This window comes from Patagioenas fasciata, chromosome 1 (assembly GCF_037038585.1).
Source record: "Patagioenas fasciata isolate bPatFas1 chromosome 1, bPatFas1.hap1, whole genome shotgun sequence".
Taxonomy (NCBI): domain Eukaryota; kingdom Metazoa; phylum Chordata; class Aves; order Columbiformes; family Columbidae; genus Patagioenas; species Patagioenas fasciata.
The window spans coordinates 70,018,752-70,034,509 of record NC_092520.1 but is presented as its reverse complement, the minus strand read 5'-3'; the positions used below and the strand labels follow the sequence as shown (position 1 = coordinate 70,034,509).

General features: G+C 42.0%; 1 protein-coding gene across 20 annotated transcripts in view; it reads left to right on the top strand.

Annotated features, from left to right (window-relative positions):
* BBX (BBX high mobility group box domain containing) overlaps window positions 1-15,758 on the top strand; it is a 153,659-nt gene that overhangs the window by 117,947 nt on the left and 19,954 nt on the right. For 18 of the 20 annotated variants that reach the window (XM_065829414.2, XM_071808514.1, XM_071808489.1 and 15 more), the window contains 3 exons: window positions 4,882-4,971; window positions 12,183-12,380; window positions 13,064-13,256. In XM_065829414.2, the coding sequence (XP_065685486.2) occupies window positions 4,882-4,971; window positions 12,183-12,380; window positions 13,064-13,256 (481 nt within the window). The remainder of the gene's footprint in view (window positions 1-4,881; window positions 4,972-12,182; window positions 12,381-13,063; window positions 13,257-15,758) is intronic. The other 2 variants (XM_065829420.2, XM_071808455.1) reach the window with 1 other exon arrangement.

Sequence of the window (15,758 nt, the reverse complement as noted above, 5' to 3'; positions counted from 1 at the left end):
TTCTGACTTCAGAGACTTTTCATTTTTTTATGGTATGTATTTGGCAGAACTTCTTCAATGAGCATGAATGAATTGCTTTACAGGATGATAATGCAGCAGTTAATTAAACAACATATGTTGGGAACAAGATCTCCCCATCTACTGTGATTTGGCAATTGAAGTTGTAATAGCAGCTCCTTGGATTTCTCCCTGCAGTATTTATGTGTACAAGTATCTGTATGTCTAAAAATTTTGCAGGTTCTACGTTGTGTGGGAATGGCACGCTAGAATGCTACCTCAGGTCAGGTATCCCAGAACTGCATTCTGCTTTTGGCTAGGTTCATAGAATCATACGCGAGAGCTTAATTTTTTTTTTTTATACTTGTTTGCATCTCTTTAAAAGCTTTGGAATATATTTGGCCATGACTCGAGGGAAGGTGAGACACGTAGCTGCAGGCGGCAGGTTACAAGCCTGATACAAGTAGTTTTGGCACAGCCCTGCAGAGGCGCCCATGGTGCGCTTGCCTCTAGCAGGCAGTAAGGGCTCTTTAAACTCAGCCAGCTGACTTTGCACTGAAGCAGATGGTGAACAGTCACATGAACTTTTCCACCAACTGAGCTGTGGGGTTGCAACAAGCAGCCCCAGGGCAGGAATATCTGATAGTTGATGCTGCTGTTTCTGTAGTGAACATCTAACCGCAGCCCTGAACTAAATCCAGACAGCGCTAGTGATAGCTGCTCCTAATTTCAATGAATGCTGAATTCACTCAAGTTAGCTAGGCAAGCTGTCAGCTTGTGTCAGTCATTCCAGCTCCCTGGAGAGTGAAGTTCAGCTCTAAAGAGGTAGCTGAAAAACTTTCCGACAAACCATTTTTCTTTTGGAAAAGAAAGATCACCAAACAGTAAATATTCCATGGCAATGGGTCAATATTATTTTTTTTATTATTATTATTTTGTTAGGATGCAAGTTGTGGATTTAAACAATCTGAACCAAATTGCGTCCAAGCAAGCTTACTAGCTTTGTGGGGAAACTGTTCCAGCTGAGCCAGACATTCATTAAGCTGAATCCTCAGTTTAATTTTGGTGTACTGACAGCCCATTCAGCTTCATCATGCTGTTGGCTTACCTGTGAACTGTGACGAGCCCAAAGATAGTTAGAGAACACTGACTTCCAAAGGTGTTAAGCACACAGGTCTGCGTAGTAAGGTCCTGCAAGTATTGCAGGAAATGAAAATCATATATTGTACAAAATGATAGAGCTTGGTTTGGAATGGTTCTGGGCTTTTTGAATTAACAAGGGGTTTTTTACACCATCAGAATTAAACAAAAGCGACATCATTTCAGTGTGATGAGCATGAACTGTGAAAGGTCTTACAGATGTGACTGTGCTGGGATGTAGGAAACCTTAATTTAGCTGTGCTCTGCATTACCGTGTGCTGTGGAGTTTCTGTTGCTTTGCTTTTCCTTGGGGTTGTCTCTGTAAGATAATTAGATGTCCAGCACAAATAGTGATTTGTTGTGGCTGGGGCCTCTGGATGTTTCCAAACAACAGATAACAATCACTAGGGGTAGGTTTACTAAGCACGTTTTAAAATCATTCATTGCTTTTTTGAATGAGCGTGTGCAGGATCATAAATGTCCCAGGCATTTTCAGCTCTCAGATACATACTCAATTTTTGCAGTGTACAGATCAGTGCCTACTAAAATAAATCTAAAATTTGGAAAATAGGTTGGAATGCTGCACACTAAAACTTCACCAGGATGTTAGGTGAATGAAAATGGAGAAATGTTTCTTGCTTTTGGGGTTTTGTTCCGCCCTCCCTGCCCCTGTAGCTGGGTCTGTATGCCTTAATATGTTTTATTCTGGAGTAAATGGTGCCAGATTGATTTTTCTGTCAAATGAAATTAACCTATACCTACCAGAGGCCTGATCTGCTACCTAACCCAAATAACCAGGATTGTCAGGATGTTTTCCTACTCTTATGCAGAGGATGAGTGGGTCAGTGCCCACTGACTCCTTCAATTGTGCCTGTCAGGTCAGTCCTCACTTTGGCCGGTTCTTTTCACATAAAAACACCTGAAGAACCTTGTAACATGAAAGCTGTTTCAAATCCACATGTGTAAGGCAAAATTTGAACTTTCTTAAATGAGAGGCAGTTTTTCCCCAGAGTTTTCTAAATTGTCCAAATTCTGCTCACACTGAAATTAATGTGGGAGCAGGATTGAGCAAGCCATAACACTTTTGCAAATTGTACCTCAGGCATTTTGAATGGGGAATGTGCATATACAGTAATAATGTCACAAAATGGCTGAAAAATACAGCTATGGTGAATCAGTGCAGATGGCCTGCTCCAACATTTGCTGGAGCTATGAGTGATTTCCTTTTTTTCTGCTTTCCAATGGCATATGTGCCAAAACATCCCACCGCACAGAAGTCAGCAGTCTGCAGTGAGTCATTAATCCGCTTGTGTGCAGAAATGAGCAACAGGCATAGTCATTATTTCTGCCTTGTGCTGTGAAGAAATGCTCACTTATACACTGAGCACTTCACTAAAGCTTTCATTTTGGGAAGGCAAGGAGAGGAATGTGTAGTAGGCTTTTATTTGGGAAAAGGATTGTCTACAATTTTTTTTTGTCTGTGGCCTCTAGGACTAGAAATGAAGCATCAGCATAAAATGGATGCTTCTTTGTGGCATTCCTCTCGGTCTTAGCTCGGGGTTTTTTTTGGCTCAGTTCGAAGTATTCAGATGCCTGGAGACTGCATGCCATAAAGTTCCAAAGATCACAACCTAAAAATACAGCATCTTCTTCCTGAGAGATGCAGAAATCAGCAAATCTGTTTGTCCTGTTTTTCTTAAGAGCATGTTGAAGTGTTCTCTGTTTGATGAGGCCCTTCAGCACAGGGAACTTTGTGAGAGCAGAGGGGGCATATGCCCAGAAATATGGAAGAAATACAGTTATGATTCATTATGTATGGCTGGTTCATTTTCTTACCTGCTGCTTCCCCAAGCAGCTGCCCTTGGCCATAGGGATTTTTTCCTGGAGGAAATCCCTGCCACCCTCAGGGAGCACAATGGACAAGCCAGGGATTAGCAGGTGGTTAAATCCTGTGACAACTGCTGAGGGAAGGAAGAACCATGTAAAATATTTCCAATAGGGAACAATGAGCAGGAGAAAAGGACTTAGTTTTTACTTGCAGATGGCTGGATAACGATGGCAAGTAAACTGACATTAAAAGCTTTTTTCAGCTTTCTGTAGGAAGTTACATGCCGGATCCACTGCCTAACAGCAAGCCTTCTAGGTTAGTTATTTTTTTCAGTCATGGATTTTCCCTGGATTTAACTGTTGACACGTGGCATTTGTTCCAAGTCTGGGAGTACTTGCCTCCTGTCCCTGAAAACAGGTGTAGCCCAGCCAGGCCTTCTGTAAACTCCTGCATGGGTGGGTGTGTCTGAACCGTGCCCCAGGGGCACCTGCTAGTGAGAGCCTGAGATGGGATATACTAACTCTATCCTGTCTAAAGCCAGCACGTGATCTCAGGAATGTCCCCTTGTTCAGCCATTCCTGCATGCAGATGTCCTCTCCGGTCCAGGCTGTATTTCGCCTTCTCCATGTCGGTTTAGTTTAGTTAATCTCTACTAAAAGAAAAGCTGTGGTTTTCATGCCTGAACATGCCATGCAAAGATCGTGTATTTGGCAGTTCATTGGCGTAAGCCTTAATCTAAAGGTAGGATGGGATGTGGCCGTTTTCAAAGAACCACCAGGTAGTCTGTTACTAACCAACTGGTATGTGTAAGTGTGAGAGTGACTGTAATTTGGCTTTTCACAGAGGTCTGCTATGTCTGTGTTTCTGTTTTATTGCTGTTTACTGCATTAGTGAGACAAGGATAGCTTCTTGATGACCTCTGCTAGTGGCATAATTTGTGATCTGGTAAGATGTCCTCTGACTACTGTTAGTAACAACTCTGCTGTCAAAGTAGGAGTTATGCCATGTGCTGGGCATAACCTCACTTATCTCTCCTGAGGCCCTTTACTTCTGCTCTTAGTATAAGCTCATTTCTGGTAATCAAAGTCAAAGGTAACTCTTGCATCCTGTGGTGGCTTCGCCCTGGCTCATAGGTAAGTCCCCACCCTGTTTCTTGCTCGCTCTCCACCAGTGGGATGGGGGAGAGAAGTGGAAGGGTAAAAAGCAAGAAAAAACCTCATGGGTCAAGATAAAGACAGTTTCATAGACAAAGGTGGGGTGGGGACAGACAAGTGATGCAAAAGCCAGCACCAACAAACTGATGTCCAACCAGTTCCTGAGAAATTACTACTTTGGAAAAAACTCTCCCTCACATTTTATTGCTGAGCCTGACACTATATGGTATGAAATACTTCTTGGTCAGTGTGGATCGGCTGTCCCAATTATGTCCCCTCTCAACCTCGTGCACACCCTCTGTCTACTGACAGGGGTGGCAGAGGGAGGAAGTGATATCATGATGTTCTGTGGACACTGTTAAGCAGTAGCTGCAATATTGGTGTGTTACCAACACTCTTTAGGTCACCAGTCTAAAACACAGCACCATCCAGGCTTACTTCTTTACAGCCAAACTCTGTACACATCAAGAAGAGAGTGTATCTTTAAACACACAAGCAAAACCCTTGTCTGATTTTATGACTAAGCTTTCCTAACGTCATCAGTCTCCAGAATGCTTTGTATGGTCTTAAGCATTGGGAGCTGATGGGTTAAAGTACAGCCTGTGGAAAGCCTCCGGAGTCCGTTCTGGCGGAAGGTTGGATTTTGTGCTTCCCCATGAAATGGCATCCTGTATTAGAGGAGGTTGTATAGTACATACTGTGACTATTGTTATCTTTTTAAAACTGCTAATTAAAAGTATGTATTATTAATGTTGTCTGTAGGTTCATGCCAGTCTAAGAAAAAGAACTTTTTCTACAAAATTGTCACCAAATGTAAGCACAGAAAGCAGAAGCTTAATGTTCCGGACACAGGTACTAGTGCATTACATAGTTAAGGTTTTGGGCCGCCTTCTCTCTCAATTCAGTCTCGGGGAAATGTTTCTAGACAGACGCTACTTGACTGTCTAGTCTTTGATTGCCTTGGTCCCTTATTTCCCTGTCTGCTTTGATTCTATAAGCTCCTGGCTCCAGTTGATCATATTACCTTACTCCAGTATGATGCTGTTTTGTTTTTAATTGGCATCTCCCTTAATTGCAGTTTTCCTGCTCCAGACACAGTGCAGCAGAGCTGACAAAGCAAGGCCAATTCTGCAGTTGGCCCTGAACTCATTATCTCTCATAGCTCTTTAGTCCTTGGGTTGCTCTTATCTCCCTCCCTTCTGTGTCAGACCATATTATTTATCCCTTTGCCAGAGCATTTATCTATCTCCCTATTTCCTCTCACTGTCTAGAACTTTGCAGACTACAGCTTGTCAGTATATCAGAGCTTGTTTCTATTCTAGATCTCAGAAATACTAACCTAAACGAACCCACCCTCTGTAGAAATCTTAACCAACTTTCTGTTTTCCTCAGATTGAAGATAAGTTGGACAGTTTTTTAAGTTTCGTCCTGGGCTTGCTTTGCCTGCTGTCCTGCTGGTAATTCTCCAGTCTTGTGACAATATTGTGGTCCTGCATACACACATACTCCTCTGAGAGGCATTTTCAAGTGTACAATATGCATGGGTTTACAGCTTGGACTGCTTCCTTGGGCCTTTTTTTTTTTTTTCTTTTGTACTCATGTTGCCCACACTAACCAAGTCACATCCAGGTTGTTCTTCAGCCCTTCCACAGTGGAGTTCTCTCACACATCATCCCTGTGGTACAGAAGAACCTCTCTGGTTCTGCTTACTTAGGTAGCTCCATGAAATTCTTTCTCTTTTTTTTTTTTTTCCCCGCCATCCGTATCTGTTTCTAAGATAATAAAATTACTGTCCCCATCTCTGGTTCCCCCAGCTACCTTTATCCTTAACATCTTTCCCTAAGGCTTGACCATGTCATTTCCTCTCCTTTCCTGATGCTTTGTTTTATGTCCTCTGTGGTGCATGTGCACTATTTTCCCACATAGGCTCTGCCAGCTCTGCTGCATTCAGTGGTGCAAATATTTTGAAATTACTTGCTCTGTTTCGTTGTATTTGTACAACAAACATGTGGTGAGAGTTGCCTGTGAGAAGTAACTATCTTGCTTCCATGACGGTGTGAAAAAGGCATCATACATTAACATAGCTTTTATTGGGTGCCATTCAGATTTTTGTTCCTGAATTATTAATAGACCACATCGACAAATTAGTAAGAAAAATGGTGTTTAAATTCTCCTGTGGGAAAAGAAACTGAAAGCTTTTAATACATCATAGAGTAAAAAATATAAATATCTTAAAATCAGCAGATCTAGAATGTGGCTAAACAAAATGTCAAAACCTCCATTTCAGTAAAGGAAACCAGCCTGTTTTGATATAAAGGGAAGTGTGTGCACTATGATCAAAGATTCAAACCTGGCAAGTGTTGAGTACCCTGGCCTCATTCCAGCACAACACAGAGGCATGTCCTTGGAAGTTAAGCATGTGAATAATGTCATCATGTCTAAACATTAAAGATGCGTCTGTGCATTTGCTGGAGTAGGGCCAGTTTGTGAACTTCTTCCCAAGACTGAAGCCGAAGATATGGGGAACTTACCACACAGCCCACATAGACATCTTCAAAGGAAAGATTAAAATATGTATATATAGGTAGGGAGCTGCAGTTTCTCAGAGTTGCAAAGAGGAAAGTATCTGTGGTCTTGCCTACTCTTAAGTGTACCATGTAGTGACACAGAAAGTGAAGTGTTGATCAGCAAAGTGCAGCGTGGGTATGGCCTTGGCAGGTGGCGTGCAGCCTCGCCAGCATGTGCTGCCTACGTAACTTCATCCTTTCAGGAGTTTCTGGGCAGCAGGGCTCTAAAATATGACTCCACTGTCCCATATTCTACAGTTTTCAAGCTGGGAATCCCAGCATCTTCGTATCGATTTGAATGTACAAGAATTCAGTGAATTAAACACTAAATGAAAATTTCAACTCCTTTTTGTGCTTAGTCTATGCTTGTGGTAAGTCACAAGTCTATAATGTGTGGGTTTGGTTTTTATGGAGTTGATTTTGCTGGAGGAAGGAGCTTAAATATTCTTAGAGCTAGAAGGGTTACTGTCAGCAGAGGTCATGCTGGTTTCATGTTTTGTTGTCTTGAAAAGTGTGTGTGCCTGTGTGCATCTGTATTTTGAATGAAGAATAGTGCAGTAAAGGTAAATTTTTACGTGATTGGGTCATGTTGTCTGAGTCTGTCTCTGATTTGAGTATCTGAGTGAATTTTGACTCAATGTGACTATATCTTACACAGCATCACCAGCGCAAATCACCGTATTACAAGTTTGCAGTTGTTTGCAGGGATAGATGCAGCCCAGTAAAATCCCAGTTGGACATGCCACAACCCTTGCTCCTCCTAGCAGAAAACACACAGTAATGCAACTGAATATGTTAAAAGATATGTCACTTCCTTAAGAAGGCTGACAGAAGTACAGTGGGACACATCCCTCTTTGGGAAGGTTGAACACCAGTCAGCTGAGAGGTTTATTTTCTGCAACACTGTCAAGGCTTTCTGGTGGAAAGCAGTACTTTAAATAACAAGGGGTAAATCACAACTGATGAGTCTTTGCAGGTACATGTAGTGAGCTGTGCTGAAGGCTCTTGCATGTGTTGTGTAACAAGCAGATGCAATGCTGGCCTTCACACCAGGAAGGGAGGAGATGAACCTATACATGAACCTCAACAGTAGCTGGTATGTGAGGGAGCCCTGTCTCCCATAGCTGGTAGAGCTCACTACCTTCTGCTGGTCCTCCATCAGCTCTCCCACATGCGCATCGGTCTGTACAGCCTTAGCAAATATGTTTGAGGGGGAAAAAAAAAAAGCAAAGTGCAGAAAATTAACAGAATGACCTTCTGGTTTGGTTTGGTTTTGTTTTTCTGCTGAGAAAGCCATGTTGTGCAGGGCTGCAGCCCAGAGGGAGCCAGCAGCTCTGTGCCTTTGACATCCATCTGGGCTGGAAGAGGGCTGGGTCAGCACAAGATCATACAGCAGAGCTGCCCATCCAGGCAGCTGTTCCATCCACACATCTGGCTTGACCATCTGCTGCTTCATCAGCTAGTGCCTCTCTGCTTCATAGTCCCCAGTCTGTGCCACAGCTCTGTGTGTCACCTGGCCCCGCGAAGCGGTATTGCAGCAGCATCCCGTTGTCAGAAGAGCTGGAATTTCCACTGGGTATAGGTCCGAGTGTGCTTGGCATCTCTTCCTTGGTGAAGTGGTTCTCCGGGCACTGGTGACTTGAAGCTTTGCTCTGCTCTGCCAGTCTTCCCCTTTCTAACTTCATGAAGACCATTAAAGCATTACCACCCACGTTTCCTTCCTGATGTCAGTGTACTTAGACCCACAGAGCACTCATTCTCCACCAAATGTGGTTAAACTCCTGCAACTCTGTCTCATAACAGAGAGGCATCACTGAAGAAATTATTTGAAATCTGTCTCTGTCTTTCTGGGGTGCAGCCTGAAAAGCTTGTCTTCTTGTGTGGTGTCTTGAATCAGTTTGATCAACTTCATTTTTCTTGTTCACAAAGATGGGCAAAATAAGACTGCATGTACTCTACATGACTGCAGAATAGGGTAAGCTGTCCATGCTAGCTTTTAACAAATCTGGCTCTGGATGTTTTTTCTCTCAGTCATTTTTGTCAGTGTGGTATAAGCATGCCAAAAGGCCCACATCTTCCTATCATGTGTTCAGCTCTGCTTGCAAAAATAGCCTGGTGGTTCTGCATGTGCTACTGTCATGCGGAAAGCTAACTATGTAAATACGTGTTTGCAGGACTGCACAATAGCTGCAGAACCTCATTGCATTTCTAGCCAGGGTTCTCCTGAAAATTAGCTGAGCTCTACTTGGGGCAGCTCTTGAACACAGGCCTGTGTGGAAAGAGAAGGGATGTGAAATGGATTAAAGAAAAATAGAGGGAATTAAACTTGTTCAGCCTTGTCCTTTCTGCACAGCAAAACCAAGTCCTGGTTTGGAGGATCAGTATGTTGATCAGCATCAGATATACCTTTGTCAGGTGAAGCCATGAGGTGCCGTTCCTCTTGCAGGAGGTTGTTGAAGCATAGACCCCTTTCTCCTCTGGAGTTCAGTGCAAAGGGTCTTCTGAGTGAAGTCTTCGTGTGATTTCTTTCAAGTTATGTTCTGTGTCTGCTTAAAAATAATCTGTAAAGAAGTAAATGAGAAGATTTGTTATCCCAATATTCACTGAGACTACTAGAGAAGAAAAAAGCAGCTCTTCCCTTCAGTGCACATACAAGAAAATACTCATTGTTCACCTTTAATCCGTCCTTCAAAACTGTATGGCAGCAATGTTATGATGAAGTGATAAAGAGCTTACTTTTAGAGCTAGGAGAGGATAAAGAAGTAGAGGACTCTCAAGTCGCATTTCAAGGATTTAAAAACTTTAAAACATGAAGAGGGAATGTACTTGCTGCATCCTGAGTTTCTGAGGCACCTTCTACCATCTCTTAGTCAAACACACCAAGACCATATACTCCTTCTTATGTCTTTAATGACTATCACCTCTTTTTATTTTACCTTTCAAGGTTTTTTTTTTCATCTTGAATTTCTTGAGTTTTTTAATGGATATTGTATGAGAAAGAAAACAAATGTAAAAGGGAATTGTCTTCTGTATTGACCAATCAGGTTAATTTCTAGTGACCTGACATGGCTTGTAATATACAATGCATCTTAATTAAAAACACACCAAATCAGGTTTCTTTCAATACGATGTTTTTTTGTTCGAAATCATGTCTTAATATTTTTCTTAAATGTAAAAACAAAAGTGACTTGTATTACTAAGATTAAAGCCATTATAAACTCAAACTAGAATTAAACTGCACTGTCGAAGTACTACCTAATTAGAGCAAATCCCCAAATCAGAATTAACAGTGTTGAACTACAACCAAACCATTGCATTAATATAAAATCAGTGCTTATGAATTCTCAAGAAATCTAGAGAGAAAGCTGCCCATTTAATGATACATTCCAATGTATCATTTTGGTCTCAGCGCAGTTATCTGAACATCTCAATATTAGCCCAGTCGCGTGACTTCAGAGTCACATTTGCGTTCATTGGTGCTTCTACGTAACTGCGCTGTTATGTGACAGATCTTTTCTTGTGATTTGTCTTGCTCTCTTTACAAAAAACTAAGTTTTTTAGCATAGCTCTGCTATGGAAATGTTAGCAGCTCTAGCTAAGCACTGAGGAAAGCTAGCTGAAGCTGTGTGCTTTTTTCCAAAATAAAGAACGTGCAAGTTCAAAAATGTTGTGCAAGAGAAGATATGAAGGTGCATTAAGAACGCAAATGAATTAACGTTTGGAACATTTACAAATGTTTTTACATGTCTGTACTAGATCTGATTGTGTTCTTACACCATAAAACATTAAAAGATCCTTTCCCACTTAAAAGAGCAAAGGGCAAGAGCTAACAAGATAAAATGCATTACAGGTGTTCTCTTCACCCAGTCCGCATCATTGCACAGTTAACAGTTAAAGCAGCTAGCAAAAGATAGAGGTTCTATTAGCCGTATCTTTGAATAGGCAGCTCATTAAATCTACAAAGCAAACAATAAATAAACAGTAAATACACACTGAAGTGAAAGAGGGCAAAGTCCATGCAGACTGCTAGGCTACTGTGCAGAGGTCAAGTGCTCCTGCCTGACACAGCCAGTCTCAGTGCAGGAGGTTCATTTTGTTCAGTGCTTGGCCCTTCTGAAAGAGCAGTTGTTTGCACTCTGGCCTAAGTTTTGTGTGTGTAACTTTGTTGGTCCTACCACCCAGAAAGTGAACAAGTGGATCTTAACTATATCTTTAAAATGAGAAGAAAGATTAAAAGAAATGGTGGGGAAGAGAATGATAGCTGTTGACACAGAAACAGCTGTGAAGTACATAAAGGACTGTTGCCAAGAAATGGGGTATAACTTGACGTGAAGTAAAGAAAATAGTGGGCTGAAAAGGCATCAAGGGAGTTGAGGTGCAGGCATTAGGAAAAAATATAAAATTACTCAGGATACCGTGCACTGGGAGAAAAAACCCCAAGGACTTGGTGCAGACGCTGTGAGTGCTCCCAGTTTCAAAACAGGTTAGACAAGACAACTGTAAGAAGTGGTTTGGACATTACCTTTGCTACCTGTAGGCTCTTTCTAACCCTAGCTTAACAGTGATCACAGATGGAGTAGGCTTCATAATACTTGTATCACAGGAGGAAAAAAAGATGCCACAGATTGATGTCCTATGGTATCAGCAGCATGGCTTATTAAATCAAACAAACAGTTGATGACTGCACACTGATCTCAGACTTCAGAAGCTTAAATACATTTTGTGATTGCTGTCTGACCAGTTCCTTCATGAACAATATTAGACTTTAGTTCAGTAAAAATTGGTGATCATGTTCCAGTTCTGCGCAGAAGGCTACTTCGAAATGCCTGCACTGCTACTGCTGAGAAAGATTCAAACTGTTCCTGTCTCATTTTGACTTTATGTAGGCAGTATTTCCGTCATGGCATTTTATCCCATGCCTTGGCTCCTTTTTTTTGGCATTCTTGTCCTTAACTGTGATCCAGCTCTGCTTTTGTATTTGTTGCCTTTCGGGTGTTCTTTAAGGTTTGTTGTTTTTTAAAAGGCAGTATTTCCCTTTGCTTAGAGGAGGTGACGTAGAATGACTGCAGAGGTAGACTGGGGGTTAGTCAGGAATTCCTGAATTCTGCTTGTGAGTCTGTCTGTGAGCTAAGATAAGCTTATGCGAGGACCATTATTGTTCCTTAAATCCATTTTGTCTCTTAGCTACTTGCTGGCATCTTCGGTTGCAGTGTGTTTTATACAGACTGTTTGATACCTTCCTCCCGCTGAAGTGCTGCTGCCCATCTCACATTTTTCTTTGCAAATATTAGAAACATGAACCTTCCAAGATATCTTTTAAGAGCTGATGCTACTATTCCCCTGCAAACATCTGCAGCATTTGGATGTTATCTTGCCATAGGTTACGCTCCTAGTACCTGTGAGGGAAGGCTTTATGCAGCTAGATGCAAAATGGTAAATGAGCATAGCTAGTAGCTGTATTATTCTACATGTAAAACTGCGTATTTTTCCTTTCAGCCATATTCTCAGAAGACAGAATTTCCAGTGAGTCTGCCTGGAAGAATAAAATTTCTATATCTGCCCTAAACACTCCAGAGCCAGCAATGATGCATGAGCCTTTAGTTGGCAGCCAGAAAAGGAAAGCAAGGAAAACTAAGATCACACATCTTGTCCGAACAGCAGATGGTCGAGTGTCACCAGCAGGAGGGACACTGGGTAAGGAAATTGGAGTTTAAATTTTATTAAAATTGAATTGTTGGAGACGGTTTGGAAGTATGAGCAACCATCAGGGAAGTACATTTCAGTTAGCTTGTTTTCATACCTCCTTAGAAAGGTCATTCTTCAAAATACAGGTATCAATCAACTGGGAAATCTCTGAGTCCGTAATAGCCAACTTCTTTTATTTGAATGTCCAAATCTCTCTTCTCTCCCTGGATATTTCATACTGTGAACTGACAGCTGATATATAGAGAAGTAGAAAACAGTTACCTTTCATAACTTGTTTCAAGTCCAGCAAAGAAATTACACTGCACCTAGTGATAGGATGTAAAAATTAACTCCATAATATGACAGTCAATGCCACAGTCCTTGCAGGAGTCCTCTGCAGTTAAGATAATCTTTCAGGACTTCTGTGTCTTAAACATATGCAAAAGCTCTTTTGCCTGACCTAAAAGATCAAACTCAGTTGAATGCAAAATCGGTAAACTGCTTCATAAACCTTAGTGCTGTGCTTCTGCCAATAGCTTGGGTCAGAAGAGGCTGCAACATGAATTGCATTGCACTTGCAAAATCCAAGTCCTCAGGGTAAAGATTCTGTTAACACCAGACTAGTCAGTTTTTCAACAGGCTGCTGTGTCTTTAAGGGTTAGGTTTGCAAGCATAACTTTCTTTTATTGCAGAGGAGAAGCCAAAAGAGCTGCCACAAAGTACTCTTCAGAAAACATCGAGTGCAGAAACAGATTGTAACAGTGAATGCTCCAGAAATGCAGAGACAGAAGAAAGTCATAGTATTACATCGGATATGCCAGCGGTGTCTGCATTTTTTAGCTTAGCTGCTCTGGCAGAAGTAGCAGCCATGGAAAACGTACACAGGTATGGTTTTCTTTTCCCCTTGTTGTCTTAGTGAATAGCATATGGCTGCCAGCTTGTTCAGAAAGCATGTGAATGGCAGACTGTTTAATTTGGCCTCTTCCACAGCTTTCTATGAATGTCTGTTTTACACCACTTGCTTAGTAGTGTTAAGTCTTCACGTAAATGACAATGTAATGTATTTCAGTAGTCAATTAAATGGTTCTCCCTGGTAAGATGCCTGCCAGGTTTTTTTTATATAAACAGGTTAATAGGCTCCTTGAGTTCCTAACAGTTGAGGTTCTAATTATCATATACCATTTGTAAGATAATATCAGATTTAAATAGCTATTGCATGCTGATTTTTATTTTTTCAGTGGCCTAAGGCTGTGGAATTTCATATAACTTCAGCTGAAGTTTTTATGCTGAACATGGCTGAAGGAAGCTGATTTGTTATTTTTACTTTTGTAAAGAGACAAAGCGTCTGCAGAATGGCATGGGGCAGAACAACTCTGGGTGACAGAAAGCCATGTTAGTTTGGGTTGGTTCTCCTAGTTACTGGGCGGATCATCCACACAGATAAAGTGGAGAATGTGCAGGCTACCTAGGGCTGTTGGATCAGTTCAGCATGGGCAGATCCTGCATGTGAGACCTGCAATGGGAGGAAACCAATGACCGCAAGTCCTCCTGGGCTTTTAATTATCTAGTGTTGTTCTTTGACGCTGTAGCTTATTGGAGATGAAAACCCATCCTTTCCTGCAGTGGAACATCAGTGAGGAAGTGCTGGGCCAGTTCAAAACCATGACAGCCTCTGCAAATGGCATTTGACAGGTTGCTGGCTGCCTAAGAAACTCCACAAGGCAGCGGTTGATTAAACAATTTAAAACCTCAGTTTACTGCTGATCTCATGGCCCCCGTCCGCCAACCCAGTCCTGTGTGCTTCAGGCTGCGCATCAAACATTGACAGACTTTTTAGAAGCTCAGGGGCCCTGCAAGAAACAAAGTCAGCTAAACCCACCCTGCTAACTCTTCTCTGTAGAAGCTGTTGTCTCATTTAAGCAACATTGGTTTGGGTGAGAAGTGTTTTCATGCTGCAGTCAGCCTGGCCTTTCCTCCTGGCATTGCAAAACCCTTGTCTGCTATCAAGACTACAAAAGTCTGAATTCATCTCTGTTGTCTTCTGTGGTCAGAAGCCACGAAGTGAGACTTGGGAAAGTGCTGTGCTAAGCTCTGCTCTCACTCAAACCCTTGTGGTTTCATTGATTTCCATTAACACTGACCAGAATTGAACAAAAGCAACAGGATTTGCTTTGCTGTGGTTTTTCCCTCTTTGTCTCTCTAGGAGTTCTTGTCCTCCTCTGGTCCCTGCTGAAGTGAGCTAACATTTTACATGACATTCTGTTTGGGTCTTTCTTTATTACTGCCGCCTTCTGTCATGTCATCATGCAGCTGGAGCGATGCAGCACCTTCCATGGGGCCTGAAAAACACCAGACTGGCAAATGCCCAGCAACTGCTGCAAATTCCAACCTGTAATCACCCTGGGGGAAAATTACAACAGGGGAGGACGCTTTCCCAGTAGAAACTTAACCAAGCCTCTCACAGACTTGGCAAATTGAAGTCAAAACAGAAACCTACATCTGTTGGGCTAGATGCTTCTCTATTTTCTAGTCTGTCGATTCTTTGTTACCTTTTGCAACTCACTTCTTCATTTGCAAATAGCCAGAAATGCGAAGAACAGCATTAGAGATTTGCTTGTTCTATTTCTTCAGTGTCTGAATTATTAAATGATTTCACAGAGCCTTGGGCCACGGAAGCCAAACTCCTTTTTAACGGTGGTTAGAGCTTGTCTGAAAGTGGCAGCATGGTTTTTATCCGGAGGCTTCTGTTTAGCTTTATTTACCTTGTGCATGCCCCAGTTAAATAGTGTGAGCCTGAGCTGCGTTTTGTGCCAAGGCCGCCTCCTTGCACTCTGGTTGTGCAAAGCGCATATTGGTACCCCCATTTCTGCTGGGTTCTTAGCTGTGCCAGGGGGAGGTAAAATGGCCCTTGTGTAAATAAGAAGTGGGCTCCAGATTTTAATTGCTGCAAATGACACGTACTCTAACAAAAATAGAACCTGACTTGTGAGATTAGATAACAGGCAGTGACGTTTGTGTATGTATTTTAAAAGGCAAGCTGCAAAGAGCCTCTCCTGAGTCCATCTGCTACAATGATTGATGTTGATTTCCAGCACATAATTCTGGCGCAGTTTATTTTTATGATCCCCTGTGCCAGGGGATCATTTGTAAATTAACACTGCTGTAGTAATGAAAGAGATGTTGTGTTAAGGCTGATGAAGTGTTAAGTCATGAAGCTTGGAGTAATCCCAAAGCGCAACTCTGCTGCTGAGTATATTTCCATATTGCTTAAAAGCTTGCTATTGACTCGCGTTAACGTGAAATGTGCCTCTGTGCATTTACCTTCCTTTGCCACACACAAGCTGTACTCTCTGCTTCCGAGAGCTGGAGCCGCTCCCTGACAAAATG